The 16,272-nt window shown below is 43.0% G+C and overlaps 1 protein-coding gene across 1 annotated transcript in view; it reads left to right on the top strand.

The window, feature by feature from the left end:
• The window catches only part of RTTN (rotatin), a 327,600-nt gene extending 317,087 nt beyond the window's left edge, over positions 1–10,513 (top strand). The window contains exons 48-50 of the mRNA XM_069730984.1: positions 5,012–5,115; positions 6,229–6,298; positions 9,468–10,513. Of these exons, the coding sequence (XP_069587085.1) occupies positions 5,012–5,115; positions 6,229–6,298; positions 9,468–9,547 (254 nt within the window). The 3' untranslated portion in view covers positions 9,548–10,513. The remainder of the gene's footprint in view (positions 1–5,011; positions 5,116–6,228; positions 6,299–9,467) is intronic.
• Positions 10,514–16,272: the final 5,759 nt, after the last annotated feature.

A 16,272-nucleotide genomic window follows, 5' to 3' on the forward strand; every position in this document is an offset into this window, starting at 1 on the left:
TTTTTTTATTTTAGGCCTTCGATGCCTGTCTGCGGTCCGTTCTTTCTACTACTACTACACTGACCAGGCCACTGCTGCCCGTGTACCCCTGGAACCAATTTAAAATTGCCTACAGCCATGTGTTATTATTTTAGGCCTTCGATGCCTGTCTGCGGTCACTCCTTCCACTAGGCTTCCACTGACCACACCACTGCTGCCCGTGTACCCCTGGAACCAATTTAAAATTGCCTACAGCCATGTGTTATTATTTTAGGCCTTCGATGCCTGTCTGCGGTCACTCCTTCCACTAGGCCTCCACTGACCACACCACTGCTGCCCGTGTACCCCTGGAACCAATTTAAAATTGCCTACAGCCAGCCCAATTTTTTTACTTTAGGCCTTCGATGCCTGTCTGCGGTCACTCCTTCCACTAGGCCTCCACTGACCATACCACTGCTGCCCGTGTACCCCTGGAACCAATTTAAAATTGCCTACAGCCAGCCCAATTTTTTTATTTTAGGCCTTCGATGCCTGTCTGCGGTCACTCCTTCCACTAGGCCTCCACTGACCACACCACTGCTGCCCGTGTACCCCTGGAACCAATTTAAAATTGCCTACAGCCATGTGTTATTATTTTAGGCCTTCGATGCCTGTCTGCGGTCACTCCTTACAATATGCCTCCACTGACCACACCACTGCTGCCCGTGTACCCCTGGAACCAATTTAAAATTGCCTACAGCCAGCCCAATTTTTTTATTTTAGGCCTTCGATGCCTGTCTGCGGTCCGTTCTTTCTACTACTACTACACTGACCAGGCCACTGCTGCCCGTGTTCCCCTGGAACCAATTTAAAATTGCCAACAGCAATGTGTTATTATGTTAGGGCTTCGATGCCTGTCTGCGGTCCTTCCTTCCAATAGTTCTCCACTGACCAGACCAATGCTGGCCGTGTACCCCTGGAACCCAGCTGAAAGTGCATGTAGCCTCCTTTTTTTCTTTGTTTTATATTTAGAAAGCCCAGATGAACTACGCTGTGCAACGGTTCAAGCTACCCAGTCGACATTTCTTTTGCGAGAAAAGCCATCCCAGCCCTCCACCGGCATGAAAAAGTCTGCATTATCATAGCACTCAGGCAATCAAACAGTAGAAAGGTGCACCTGACAAGAGACGCATGGACCAGTAGGCATGTCCACAAAAAGTTACGTGTCCATTACGGCGCACTGGGTTAATGTGTTGGATGCATGGTCCACAGGGGACAGCCTACAAAGTCTGTCTGCAGTCCCTAATTCCAATTTTCCTCCGCTGACCACACCACTGCTGCCCGTGTACCCCTGGAACCAATTTTACAGTGTCTACAGCCTAATTTTGTTATGTTAGGCCTACTACGCCTGTCTGCGGTCCCTCCTTCCAATACTCGTCCACTGACCACACCACTGCTGCCCGTGGACCCCTGGAACCTATTTTTAATTGCATAGAGCATCCTTTTTTTAATAGTAGGCGTACAAAGTCTGTCTGCGGTCCACTATTGAAATTGTCCTCCACTGCCCAGAGCACTGCTGCTTGTGTACCCCTGTAACTTTTTTAAGCTGCAGTGAGCCACATTTTTGGGTTAAGTCCTACTACCTGTGTCTGTCTGCGCCACTCAATTCAGCTGTGTTCCTTGAAAAAAGCTGAGCGTCAATAGTCTTGTTTTCAGCCTCTAGGAATTTTAAAACTGCATTGGGGGTACAACTTTGGTAGGGCCTACTAACGGTGTCTGCCTCCCCAAGGTGTGCCCCAGGTTTCCTCGCCATTGCTTCGATCTTAATGCTCTCGTTTAGTAGTTGTTGGAAACTACACTGCATTAGGCCTACAAATTGGGTATGGGGTGTAGAGAGATGGTGTGTTCCACTCCAAGGTGTTCTCCAGGTTACCTTTCCTGAGCTCCGATCTTCCGGCTCTCGTTTAGTAGTTCTTGGAAACTACACTGCATTAGGCCTACAAATTGGGTATGGGGTGTAGAGAGATGGTGTGTTCCACTCCAAGGTGTTCTCCAGGTTGCCTTTCCTGAGCTTCAATCTTCGGCTCTCGTTTAGTAGTTGTTGGAAACTACGCTGCATTAGGCCTACAAATTGGGTATGGGGTGTAGAGAGATGGTGTGTTACACTCCAAGGTGTTCTCCAGGTTGCCTTTCCTGAACTTCTATCTTCAGGCTCTCATTATATTGTGGTTAAACGGAACAACTGCATTTGGCGTACTAGTTGGTTTGGGGCCTACTATCGGTGTCTGCCACTTCTTGCTGTTCTCCTGGTTTCCTGTCCTGAAATTCCATTTTCAGGCTCTCGTTAAGTAGTTGTTAATGTTAGACTGCATTTGGCCTACTAGTTGGGTTGGGGCCTACTATCGGTGTCTGCCACTCCTTGCTGTTCTCCTCCACTGAACAAAGCTGTGCCGCCTGTTTACTACGGTTGCCAATTTTGAACTGCATTTCGACTACTTACTGATTTGGGCCTACTCTCTGTCAGCCTCTCATTCCAGTTGTCCTCCACTGCAATGCCCCCTGGTTAGTCTTGTGTTACCAATTTTGAACTGCATTTAGCCCACTTTATTCTTTGGGCCTATATCTGTGTTTCCTCCTCATCCTGCCCATTGCCCAGCCAGTGATAGATGAGTCTGCTGGTACATTGACCCATAACGCAAAATTCCCCGTGCACGCTACACAGCAAGATTGTGACCCTGCTGAAAGTCAGGTTCCTCTTCCCGCATACCATACCACCTTACACGGGGACAAAGAGGAAGGTGCAGATGAAAGTGCAGGTTCCTTCATCAGGTGGGGGGAGGAATACTAGTTGGCGACGTCACTGGCACAGGGCCTCTCATAGTACGCAAAAGTGTTGCTGCCGGTGGGATGCGCCCCCGCCATGCAAACACACCGCTGTACTTTGAGGGGCCCTGTGCCAATGCCAACGAGTGGGCCCCCCTGCTTGCTCAGGATCACAGCACTTGCAAAGTTGAAATACTTACCTCTCCCTGCTCCACTGCCGTGACGTGGTCCAGATTTACTGGGCCCACTAATTACTTGAACCAGCCCTACCCCCCACAACTTTAGCCAAATGACCCCCAATTTCAAATGCCTTCCAATTATTATAAGGTAAATTACGATTGACAAGCTTCTTTAACAAGAATGGATGTTTTTGCCATTAAAATGGGCAGTGTAGGTGTTTTCCTGGCCTCCACTCACTGCCGACTATGCTCCCCCATTGACTTGCATTGGGTTTCGTGTTTCGGGCGATACCCGACTTATCGCGATAATCGGCCGATTCCACTCGACTCGACTTCTAAGATAGTCGGGTTTCGCGAAACACGGCTCGACTCTAAAAAGGTCAAGGTCGCTCAACCCTAATTACTTCCATGGAGTCGCAGGAGTTCCTGTGCTCCATAGACATCTAGGACGTCTACCTCCATGTCCCTATCTTCCCAGGGCATCAGAGATTCCTGCATTTTGCGGTCTTGTAGGACCATTTTCAGTTTGTCACCATGCCGTTCGGGTTTGCAACCACTCCCAGGGTTAATGGTCATTTTGCGGATCAGAGGTCTAGTGCTCATCCTGTACCCTCGACTACATTCTCATCAAGGCTCTCTTTTTATCAGGCTCAGGAAAGTCTGTCCCGATTTGGATGGCTAATCAACAGGGCAAAGTCTTGTCTTGTCTCGACTCAGCACCTCATTTTCTCAGTCTCCCGTGCAGCACTACCAGAGAGAGAGTGAATCCGCCCTTCAGGGACAGGAAACCTATAGGATAAAAGGGTAGTACCTCTCCTGCATCAGTTTGGTTTCCTGTCCCTGACGGGGAACCTTCTAGGATCGGTACCTGAATGAAGAACCGGAGCCGGCCAGTCGGGTTATGGCAGCAGGGAGGCCCCTGTCACGGCTAGGTGCGGTGTCCGATGCCGCCACTGCTGAAACCGATGGGTCTGCAGAGTGCACGGGGGGGAAGCACAGCCACCACTCCGGATAGGAGGTAGGGGCTTTAGGGACCCGGACGCCAGGAAGGCTGCGCCACAATGGGCACTTCCGGATTCGGGGCGGCGCAGGCGTGTGGTGTACTTAGAGTACCGCCATCTTGGCCGGATATAGTGCCTATTCATTTCTGGGTCCCGTGCAGCGCGCTCTCACAGACCTGTTAGTTTTTGTCTAAGAAGCCCTCCTACTCTGCACTCAATACCTGTATTAATTGCACCTGTTTAAATTAGTTACATGTATAAAAGACACCTGTCCACACACTTAATCACACTCTAACCTCTCCACCATGACCGAAACCAAAAAGGTAAGGACATCAGGGACAAAATTGTAGACCCTCACATGGCTGGGATGGCCAATAGGCAAGCAGTTTGGCTCAACAACTGTTGGCACAATTATTAGACACCCTACGGTAAAAATTACAATTTCCTCCATTCTTTTTAGGTGGGAAAACTTGCAAAATCGTCAGTATATGTATACCGTACTTATTTTTCCCACTGTAACTGCAGGTTAACGGAGGTAAAATATGCATAGGGAGGTAAGCATTGACGATGATGTCATGTCCAGACATTCCAGGCAGAAAACACGCACAACGTTCTTTGCATCGCTTGCCTTCTGATGCAGAAGTCGGCATTCCCAGAAAACCCTGGTCGGCTGTGTATTTAGTCTATATGTTAAAAAAAAAAAAAATCCTATTGTATAGAGCATCACAGATGGCTCTTTTTAAGATAGGAGCTACCTTGGCAATCTGCCAACTTCACTTTGATTGCTGAGCCGATATTGCCAGGGAAAGACCAGACGTTTGTTCTAGTATTTGGATAATTTGCGGTCTATAATACATTAATGGCTAGAGCCTACCAAATTGATAGTTTATATTATATAGGGTCCTTGGAAGATGCCGCACTCTGTGACCCAGGTTGGTTTGTAACTGTGGAATAACTTTGAGGTTATATTGTATTCCTTACATTCTGTGGTAATTTACATCTCTGTACTAAGTATTAAACTAATCACTGATGGCCTTTTTTTTGCTTTAGATAACGCTATGACTGTGCTCTGTGCGTGTCTAGAAGATGACAACCCCAATATTCAGCGAATAGGAGCTTCAGCGTTATGGGCGTTACTTCACAATTATCAGAAGGTAAGTACTGTATCGACACAGAAAGATTAGGTACATGTTTTATGTAGTACATTTTTGCCATCAACAGAGATCTATATACTAAAGTTCTTCTCAATGGATTGGTTATACACAATGGATGAACATGCAGTAATGGAGATGAAAGGCAATCTCCAGTCTAACATTATAAGACTGCAGTCACACAGGCTTGTGAATAATCCCAGTGTACGCACTGTGCACTTCGAGGAATTGCCGTCTTCTGCCCCGGGAATGGTGGTTTAAGTATGCCATATGTATACTCCTAGTTAGGACCAGTGTAGTGTATTGAGTGAAGCTGGACCCCGCCTAGTGGGTACTGGGAGGACATAGAGTGACTACAGACTTTTCATTTTAGACCAGACAACCCCTCTAAATGTAGTCATCAGCTGACCCACAGTGCCTATTGTTGGACGTTTGCTCGCCACAGAGACACCAACCATACTGTAATATTACAAGTAGCCTGTAATTTCATAGATAATCTGATATCTTTGTTAGTCTGAGTCTTGGGTCTCTTGAGAATCTTATGGTACATTCATACTGGCCGAATCTGTTAGGTGATGGGCGAACATCTACTTGCAAGCCGATCTGCAGCGTTTTGTGCTGTTAGAATATCCTTGCTCTCGTCGGCACATCTCCTGTTTACACACAAACGTAAAGTTAATTTCTCCAAATGGAAAGAGTGTTGCTTGTTCATCAGGTGATTCTCTTTCTGTTTAGATAATTCCGACTATTGACCTATCGACCAGCGTCAATTTACATTAATACATATTTTGAATGATTTATGTAACTTTTATAGCACATTGTTTTATTTTATGGTAGGGAATATATTACTACACTTTACAATTTCATCTTTTTTGTTTTTTATCATTCTGTCAATTTCTTTATAGTTTTTATCATATTTTGCTTTTTATTGTATTCATAAAACAAAAAAGGAGTACTTTTGAAATGGGTGCTTCAAATAATTGAAGATACTTCAGCTGTGGATGAAAAAAATGGCTGAACTGAGACATTTAATTGAATTTCATTTTACATAATAATGTGATATTTTGTGATGCGAATTATGTTCCAATAACAAATTAAACTCAATTTGTATCTTAGGCAAAAGTTACTCTAAAGACTCCATTGCTAAAAGGCAGGATTGAAGACTCTCTATCTGCTTTGAGGAAAAGTAAGTGATTTTTTTTTGTAAATATTTTATAAATTCACTTTACGATAAGTTGTAGATTTCAGATTATATATTTTAGCATTCATGTAATGTTATATATTGGGTCTCAATCTACTATATAATTGTCTAAGGGTCACTTCCGTCTGTCTGTCTGTCCTTCTGTCTGTCACAGATATTCATTGGTCACGGCCTCTGTCTGTGATGGAATCCAAGTCACTGATTGGTCTCGCCAGCTGCCTGTCATGGCTGCCGCGACCTATCAGCGACGGCCACAGTCCGATTAGTCCCTCCCTACTCCCCTGCAGTCAGGTGCCCGGCGCGCGCTCCATGCTCCCCGCAGTCACCGCTCACACAGGGTTAATGCCAGCTGCCTGTCATGGTTGCCGTGACCTATCAGCGACGGCTACAGTCCGATTAGTCCCTCCCTACTCCCCTGCAGTCAGGTGCCCGGCGCCCGCTCCATACTTCCTGCAGTCACCGCTCACACAGGGTTAATGCCAGCGGTAACGGACCGCGTTATGCCGTGGGTAACTCACTCCGTTACCGCCGCTATTAACCCTGTGTGACCAAGTTTTTACTATTGATGCTGCCTATGCAGCATCAATAGTAAAAAGATCTAATGTTAAAAATAATAAAAAAAATAAAAAAATCATCATATACTCACCCTCCGGCGCCTTTCCCGCTCTTCGCGACGTTCCGGTGCCTAAGGATGGTATGCGACAAGGACCTTCCATGACGTCACGGTTATGTGACCGCGAGGTCATCACAGGTCCTGCGCGCCTACGCGAAAAGGTCCTGCCATGATGTCACGGTCATGTGACCGCGACGTCATCACACCCTGGGACCAGAAGCTGGTGACAGAACTACAAGGGGCCCTCGATCGGAAGGTGAGTATATGTTTATTTTTTAACCTGTGACATACGTGGCTGGGCAATATACTACGTGGCTGGGCAATATACTACGTGGGCTGTGCAATATACTACGTGGCTCTGTGCTGTATACTACGTCGCTGGGCAATATACTACGTAACTGGGCAATATGCTCTGTGCTGTTTATTACGTGACTGGGCAATATACTACGTGGCTGGGCAATATACTACGTTGCTTGGCAATATAGTACGTGACTGGGCAATATACTACGTGGGTTGTGCAATATACTACGTCGCTGGGCAATCTACTACGTAACTGGGCAATATACTACGTGGCTGGGCAATATTCTACGTGGCTGGGCAATCTACTACGTAACTGGGCAATCTACTACGTAACTGGGCAGTATACTACGTGACTGGGCAATATACTACGTGACTGGGCAATATACTACGTGACTGGGCAATATACTACGTGGCTGGGCAATATACTACGTGACTGGGCAATATACTACGTGACTGGGCAATATACTACGTGACTGGGCAATATACTACGTGACTGGGCAATATACTACGTGACTGGGCAATATACTACGTGGCTGGGCAATATACTACGTGGCTGGGCAATATACTACGTGGCTGGGCAATATACTACGTGGCTGGGCAATATACTACGTGACTGGGCAATATACTACATGACTGGGCAATTTACTACGTGGCTGTGCTATATACTACGTGGACATGCATATTCTAGAATACCCGATGCGTTAGAATCGGGCCACCATCTAGTATATTATATTATGGGTCTTAAAAAAATTACGACACAATTCACTTTTTCTTTTCTACAAGTTTATGAATTTTTTTATGCCAGTTTAGTACTTCCAGACTGCCCATAGACTTTATACGTCTGGGGTGTCCACACTTTTTCCCACACTGATGCTCTAAGATGTTAACGCAGTGTAACCAGCTAGCACTTTCATGGGGGAATTTTAATATGTTAAAATGCCCCCAAAAGTTCTTTTTAAGACTTTGTAGAGGGCACAGTGTACAAAATAAAAAAAAAAAATAAAAAAATGGCAAAATCAAAATATATATGTATAAAAAAAAATCAGGCCAGTCTGAATCCCTCTTTTTCGCTCTCGCCCCATAAACATATGTCCAATATAAAAAATAATTTCTATGGAGAAGTGAAATGTTTATTAAAAATGCTATAGCGGTCCTTTGTGGTTGTTTTAAAAAGTAAAAAAAAAAGTGAACCACATCACACATTTTTCTTTACAGCTGTCCACCTCCAGTGCAAAAAAAAAAAAAAAAAAAAGGCATATAAAAATGACATAAAATTTAAGCCTCAAGTATTACAGAAAAAAAAACAATATTAGAGCCTGTGCTTGATCAGGAAAAAAGAAAAATGGATCAGTGATGAGCTGGTTAAAAAAACAAAAACATGGGTTTGATATCGCAGGCATCTTACTGTCTTAGGCTACTTTCACGCATTAGGTTTTCAGTGTCAGGCTAAATCCGGCTAATTTTCAAAAAACCGGATCAGGTGAATGTTGCCACCGGATCAGGTTTTTTCCCATAAACTTGTATTAGTGCCAGATTGCATCGGATGACATTGCGTTTCGTCCGGTTTTCGCCGGCAAATCTGTCGCTTCCAGTTTCACCGGAAGGTGCTGAATCCGGAAAAAGGCGGATCCGGCGGCTTGATCCGGTTTTTTAAACTGAGCATGCTCCAAATTTTTTTTTATCCAATAATCTAGATATGCTAGCCAGATCCGTCAAAAAAATGGATCCGTCGCATCAGTTTTTCACATTCTGCGCCGGATCCAGTTTTTTCAACATTCGCCGGATTTAGCCTGACACTGAAAACCTGATGTGTGAAAATAGCCTTAGAAAATCATGTTGCCAGGTCATTTTTCTCCTCACAGTAAATACAATTAAAACAAATCCCGAAAAACAATGACTGAATTGCCATCTTCTTATGTTTTTCACCACATTGTACAATAAAATGAATTGTCATATAAAACTACATCTCACTAGGGCACCCAATGAATAAGGAGCGAAGCATACAGCTTTCTTATGTGTCTGGTTCGCTGTAGATATGCTTCTGTGTTTCATATCTGTAATAGATCTGCTAAAAATGTGTACTCTGCCACCTAGTATTTCCACAGGATGATACATTTCTGGAAGGATCATATGGTGAAGATCACAATCATTAGGATATTATGTGGTGTAGGAAACTGTTATTTTGGATATGGTTTATAGTCTGTGGGGGACTATTTCTACATTATCTTCTTCTTTTCCTAGATGGGTCTTCATTTGAAGAAAGGCTTGAAGGCTATCATCTGAAATGTCTGGAGAATTTGGAGGTCGTTCTTGCTAGCTGAAGATGTTGCACCCATGAAGGTTACTCTGACAAAGCTTGTGCTGGACCTGCAACGTAATTTCTATCTTGTACCATGGGAGGGACTGTTCTTCTGAGCACCTACGGCCTTTATAATACAGTAGCAATTAGAGATGAGTGGATCTATTAACAAGATTCTGGTTCATCAGGCGGGTCAGGAGTCTCTGGCCACTGGATTGGAGGCTCGCGAATCTTCTACCTTCCAGTATCTCCAGCATGGCTTTTGATTTGCCAGACTGGTGCAATGTCATCTGTGTGTCATACCACAATGATAATATCCAGATAATAAGATCCTGACCGGGCAGAAGGTAACAGATTTGCCCGCCTCATCCAGAATACAGACTACTGACCTGTCCTATTGACCAGAGTCCAACGAATGGATCCGTCTATCGCTAAGTCGCATGCCAGTTAATGTATGTAGAATTCTATATAAAATAACAGGTAAAGTTTTATTAATTTTACACATTGGATTAGGTTTTTCATCTTTGAGTCTTCATTGTAAGATGCATTTCTCAGTAGGAAACTTCAAGGAATGTTATGTTCTGACTCCTGTGGCAGTCTGTTAAGTTCCAGTATGTTCAATGTAAACCAAACAATTCACTGAATGTACAAAAAGGCAATTTTCTCTCTTCACGAGCAATAAAGCTAAAGTTCCTGATTGCTAAAAGAATTACAACCTTCAGCCAGAAATGTCTACCTATAATTTTAAGGAATTGATCTAAGGTGATGACAGGTGATAAATTCTGGACATGGAAGGTTGGATTAAAAATGGAATTAGAAGCTGTTGGTATTTTCTTCCTCGGTATTTTAGCAGAGAGGAAATTCTGCCTCCTGATTGTCGTCTTTTCATGTGTGGTTGTGATTTTTGTATGTGTTCATATTAATATTTTTTGTTAATCTTTTTTGTACGTACGTATTTATTGGTGTAATAAAATCATCCTTTCTATGATGTTTGGTATCAGTTTATCAATTGTTTTTTTCTTCCTCTATTATTATTATTATCAGAGACGATATCTTTATATTTATCTGTCTTTAGTACATCTTATAAGTTCAGTTTTCCATTGTCTTTGACTTAATTTGCGCAATTAGTTTTCACAGTGAGAACATTTATTTTAAATTAGTCTTCATTAAAACTTCAGTGAGCACAGCTTCAGGCATTCATATTAAGCATTTCATAAGAAGCTGAAGAATGATGTGAGAAACAATGAGTTTTACATGGGCAATACAGATATACATCTTGGAAAAAAGCAAATTTAGATTTTGTTCAGTAGAGAGGTCCAAAATAGAAGAGCACAGTGCTCACATTACAAGTGGTTACCTTTAGGGTTAAATTGTGATGTTTTCAATACTTGCTGTAGCCACTTGACTAAACCTTTGAGGCATGCGCAGTTAAAGGGAACCTGTCACTTGATTCATGCTGCACAAAGTGCGGGTAGCATGAATCATAGCCTGGCTGTACAACGGCATCTACGTATGGTTTTCTCTAAAATACTAGAATATTTCAGAGAAAAACACGCCTGACTGCAATTGTGGCAAACTTTGATTTATGCTGCCCACAGTTTGGGCACCTTGACTCTAGTGACAGGTTACCTTTAACCTCCAGAGCCAGTGTATAAGATCGGTGTCATAAGTAATACTTGAAGTTCTACTTATTTATTTTGCTTTGATTTTTTTCAACAAACTTTTACCTTTATGGCAATGCGCAATGAAGAATCTAGTTTATTACTTGCCAAACGGCACTTCTAGTCATTCTCAGCATCAACATGAGGATGCCGATGTGGAGAACTTCCACCACAATAATGAATTTTTTTTCTTCAGATTTATCATTGTGTATATATTGAAGGGATTTTAGCTTACAGGTTAGGCACTAATTCCAGCATCGGCTCAGGTCTCTGTGCAAATATAAAGTAACTTTTATTATGTTTTCCCGCACTTCCACTGAAATTCCTAACTTCAGCACAATAGAATACGTCATAAACAGTTGTTTGTTCAGGCAAAGCAATACAAAGTAACTACCAGTTTCGCCAGTCTCTTGTGTCACAGATAGAAGGAACTCAAGCAGCTTTAAACGCTTTAAGACACAAAACACAAATCTTCATTTCCAGCACAGAACTCCTTCTGAGCAGTGTCCGCTGCTTTTCATTTGCCCATTAAAGCCCGAGCTGGAGTATGAGAGTGAGCTCTCCACCCGGGCTCTCTGGTCACACCTAAATCTTGATCCCACAATCTACTCAAACTACTCATTAACCTAGTGGTATTAGTACAGATTTCCTGGGATTTACATCACCGAGACTAGCCACCTCGTTGATACATACTTTCAACCACTTTACCTTATGTCTTCTTACAGTATGTATACAGTACAGACCAAAAGTTTGGACACACCTTATCGTTTAATGATTTTTCTGTATTTTCATGACCATGAAACTGAAATTGTCTTATATTCTAGGTTCTTCAAAGTAGCCACCTTTTGCTTTGATGACTGCTTTGCACACTCTTGGCATTCTCTTGTTGAGCTTCAAGACGTAATCACCGGGAATGGTCTTCCAACAATCTTGAAGGAGTTCCCAGAGATGCTTAGCACTTGTTGGCCCTATTGCCTTCACTCTGCGGCCCAGCTCACCCCAAACCATCTCGATTGGGTTCAGGTCTGGTGACTGTGGAGGCCAGGTCATCTGGCGTAGCACCCCATCACTCTCCTTCTTGGTAAAATAGCCCTTACACAGCCTGGAGGTGTGTTTGGGGTCATTGTCCTGTTGAAAACTAAATGATGGTCCAACTAAACGCAAACCGGATGGAATAGCATGTCGCTGCAAGATGCTGTGGTAGCCATGCTGGTTCAGTATGCCTTCAATTTTGTCCCCAACAGTGTCACCAGCAAAGCACCATCACACCTCCTCCGCCATGCTTCACGGTGGGAACTAGGCATGTAGACTCCATCCGTTCACCTTTTCTGCGTCGCAGAAAGACATGGTGGTTGGAACCAAAGATCTCAAATTTGGACTCGTCAGACCAAAGCACAGATTTCCACTGGTCTAATGTCCATTCCTTGTGTTCTTTAGCCCAAACAAGTCTCTTCTGCTTGTTGCCTGTCCTTAGCAGTGGTTTTCTAGCAGCTATTTTACCATGAAGGCCTGCTGCACAAAGTCTCCTCTTAACAGTTGTTGTAGAGATGTCTGCTGCTAGAACTCTGCGTGGTATTGACCTGGTCTCTAATCTGACCTTCTGTTAACCTGCGATTTCTGAAGCTGGTGACTTGGATAAACTTATCCTCAGAAGCAGAGGTGACTCTTGGTCTTCCTTTCGTGGGGCGGTCCTCATGTGAGCCAGTTTCTTTGTAGCGCTTGATGGTTTTTGCCACTGCACTTGGGGACACTTTCAACGTTTTCCCAATTGTTCGGACTGACTGACCTTCATTTGTTAAAGTAATGATGGCCACTCGTTTTTCTTTACTTAGCTGCTTTTTTCTTGCCATAATACAAATTCTAACAGTCTATTCAGTAGGACTATCAGCTGTGCATCCACCAAACTTCTGCTCAACACAACTGAAGGTCCCAACCCCATTTATAAGGCAAGAAATCCCACTTATTAAACCTGACAGGGCACACCTGTGAAGTGAAAACCATTCCCAGTGACTACTTCTTGAAGCTCATCAAGAGAATGCCAAGAGTGTGCAAAGCAGTCATCAAAGCAAAAGGTGGCTTCTTTGAAGAACCTAGAATATAAGACATAATTTCAGTTGTTTCACACTTTTTTGTTAAGTATATAACTCCACATGTGTTAATTCATAGTTTTGATGCCTTCAGTGTGAATGTACAATTTTCATAGTCATGAAAATACAGAAAAATCTTTGAGAAGGTGTGTCCAAACTTTTGTGTGTGTGTGTATATATATAATTAGTGTTATGGCGACTGGCGGTATGTATCGCAGGGGTGAGTGGCCCTGTGATGGAAGCCTGAGCTTGTTTTGCTCAGCAGATCTACTGCTGAGGGTTTTGCTATACATTGGGAAGGCTTCCAGGTGACTTGGGGAGATGAGTGGGTCCAGTCACCTACATACCCGACCTAAGGGGGTGTGTCTGAACACCCAAAATAGAGCCTGTGTGTTTGTGCATAGGCGGCAGTGCTCTAAACGCCTTGGAGGTCCTGGCCTGCCCTGCTGCTAGCGTTCTGTCAGAGCGGGTTTTTAGTGCCTCTGGTGGAATTATAACTGATAAGCGCATCTGCCTGTCAACTAAAAATGCTGACAGGCTGACTTTTATAAAAATGAACAAGGGCTGGATTGGCCAAGACTTCTGTACACCACTGAATGAAAACAGCGAAACATAACCTCAAATACATTGTCTTCACAACCACACATGGGTATACGCTTCCTGATTTTGTCTATTTGGTGTTATCCTCCTCCTTATGCTCATCCTCATCAACCACAAGCACTAGAACACCAGGGTAAACATATTCCGTGATGCAAAAGTCACTACATTTTTGTGCAAGGGTGTTTTATGATGCCAGTTGCTAATGTGAAACCCAAAAAAATGTAACTCCCCCAGGGGGAAATGTTTGTCAGCCCATACACTTAGTGTATGGGCATTCAAAATGTAGGAGACCCGCTCCTTTAATTTGGGAATAGAGACATATGAGGACATCCTCCACATCTCTTCAGGCACCCCCAATAGAACACGAGCGTGAAGGTATTCCGTGATGCAAAAGTCACTCAATTTTTGGGCAACGGTGTTATGATGCCCGTAAATACTGACCAAAAATAAAAATCTTGTACCCCTCAGGGGGAAATGTTTGTGTATGGGCATTCAAAATGTAGTAGACCCACTCCTTTAAATTGCGAATAGAGACATATGAGGACATCCTCCATGTCTCTTCAGGCACCACCACTAGAACACTATGGTGAACGGATTCCGTAATGCAACAGTCACTCTATTTTTTTGGCAAGGGTGTTTATGATGCACGTAAATAATAATAAAAAAAAAAAAAAAAGTGTACCCCCAGGGGAAAATATTTGTTAGCCCATACACTTAGTGTATGGGCATTCCAAGTATAGGTGAAGCACTCCTTTTTAACCCCTTAAGCCCCAAGGGTGGTTTGCACGTTAATGACCGGGCCAATTTTTACAATTCTTACCACTGTCCCTTTATGAGGTTATAACTCTGGAACGCTTCAACGGATCTTGGCAATTCTGACACTGTTTACTCGTGACATTTTGTACTTCATGATAGTGGTAAAATTTCTTCGATATAACTTGCGTTTATTTGTGAAAAAAACGGAAATTTGGCGAAAATTTTTAAAATTTCGCAATTTTCCAACTTTGAATTTGTATGCCCTTAAATAAGAGATATGTCATGTAAGATAATTAATAAGTAACATTTCCCACATGTCTACTTTACAGCAGCACAATTTTGGAACCAAAAAATGTTTTTGTTAGGGAGTTATAAGGGTTCAAAGTTGACCAGCAATTTCTTTTATTTTTTTTACAACACCAATGTTTTTTAGAGACCACATCACATTTGAAGTCATTTTGAGGGGTCTATATGATAGAAAATAACAAAGTGTGACACCATTCTAAAAACTGCACCCCTCAAGGTGCTCAAAATCACATTCAAGAAGTTTATTAACCCTTCAGGTGTTTTACAGGAATTTTTGGAATGTTTTAAAAAAAAAATTAACATTTAACTTTTTTTCACAAAAAATTTACTTCAGCCCAATTTGTTTAATTTTTCCAAGGGTAAGAGAAGAAATTGGACCCCAAAAGTTGTTGTGCCATTTGTTCTGAGTACGTCAATAACCCACATGTGGGAGTAAAGGAGCGCCATTTGACTTTTCAATGCAAAATTGACTGGAATTGAGATGGGACGCCACGTTGCGTTTGGAGAGCCCCTGATGTGCCTAAACATTGAAACCCCCCACAAGTGACACCATTTTGGAAAGTAGACCCCCTAAGGAACTTATCTAGATGTGTTTTGACAAGTTTGAACCCCCAAGTGTTTCACTACAGTTTATAACGCAGAGTCATGAAAATAAAAAAAATTTTCCCACAAAAATGTTTTTTTGACCCCCAAATTTTTATTTTCCCAAGGGTAACAAGAGAAATTGGACCCCAATAGTTGTTTTCCTATTTGTCCTGAATATGCTGATACCCCTTATGTTGGGGTAAACCCCTGTTTGGGCGCACGGGAGAGCTCGGAATGGAAGGACCACTGTTTTACTTTTTCAAAGCAGAATTGGCTGGAATTGAGATCGGACGCCATGTCGCGTTTGGAGAGCCCTGATGTGCCTAAACAGTGGAAACCCCCAATTCTAACTGAAACCCTAACCCCAACACACCCCTAATCCCAACCATAACCCTAACCCTGGCACACCCCTAATCCCAACCGTTAATGTAACCCAAACCGTAACTTTAGCCCCAACCCTAACTTTAGCCCCAACCCTAACTCTAACTTTAGCCCCAACCCTAGCTCCAACCCTAGCCCCAACCCTAACCCTAGCCTTAACCCTAATGGGAAAATGGAAATAAATACATTTTTTACATTTTTTATGTTTTCCTAACTATGGGGGTGATGAAGGGGGGTTTGATTTACTTTTATAGCAGGTTTTTTAGCGGATTTTTATGATTGGCAGCCGACACACACTAAAAGATGCTTTTTATTGCAAAAAATATTTTCTGCGTTACCACATTTTGAGACCTATAATTTTTCCATATTTT

This window comes from Ranitomeya imitator, chromosome 6 (genome assembly GCF_032444005.1).
Source record: "Ranitomeya imitator isolate aRanImi1 chromosome 6, aRanImi1.pri, whole genome shotgun sequence".
In the NCBI taxonomy this organism is placed as follows: Eukaryota; Metazoa; Chordata; class Amphibia; order Anura; family Dendrobatidae; genus Ranitomeya; species Ranitomeya imitator.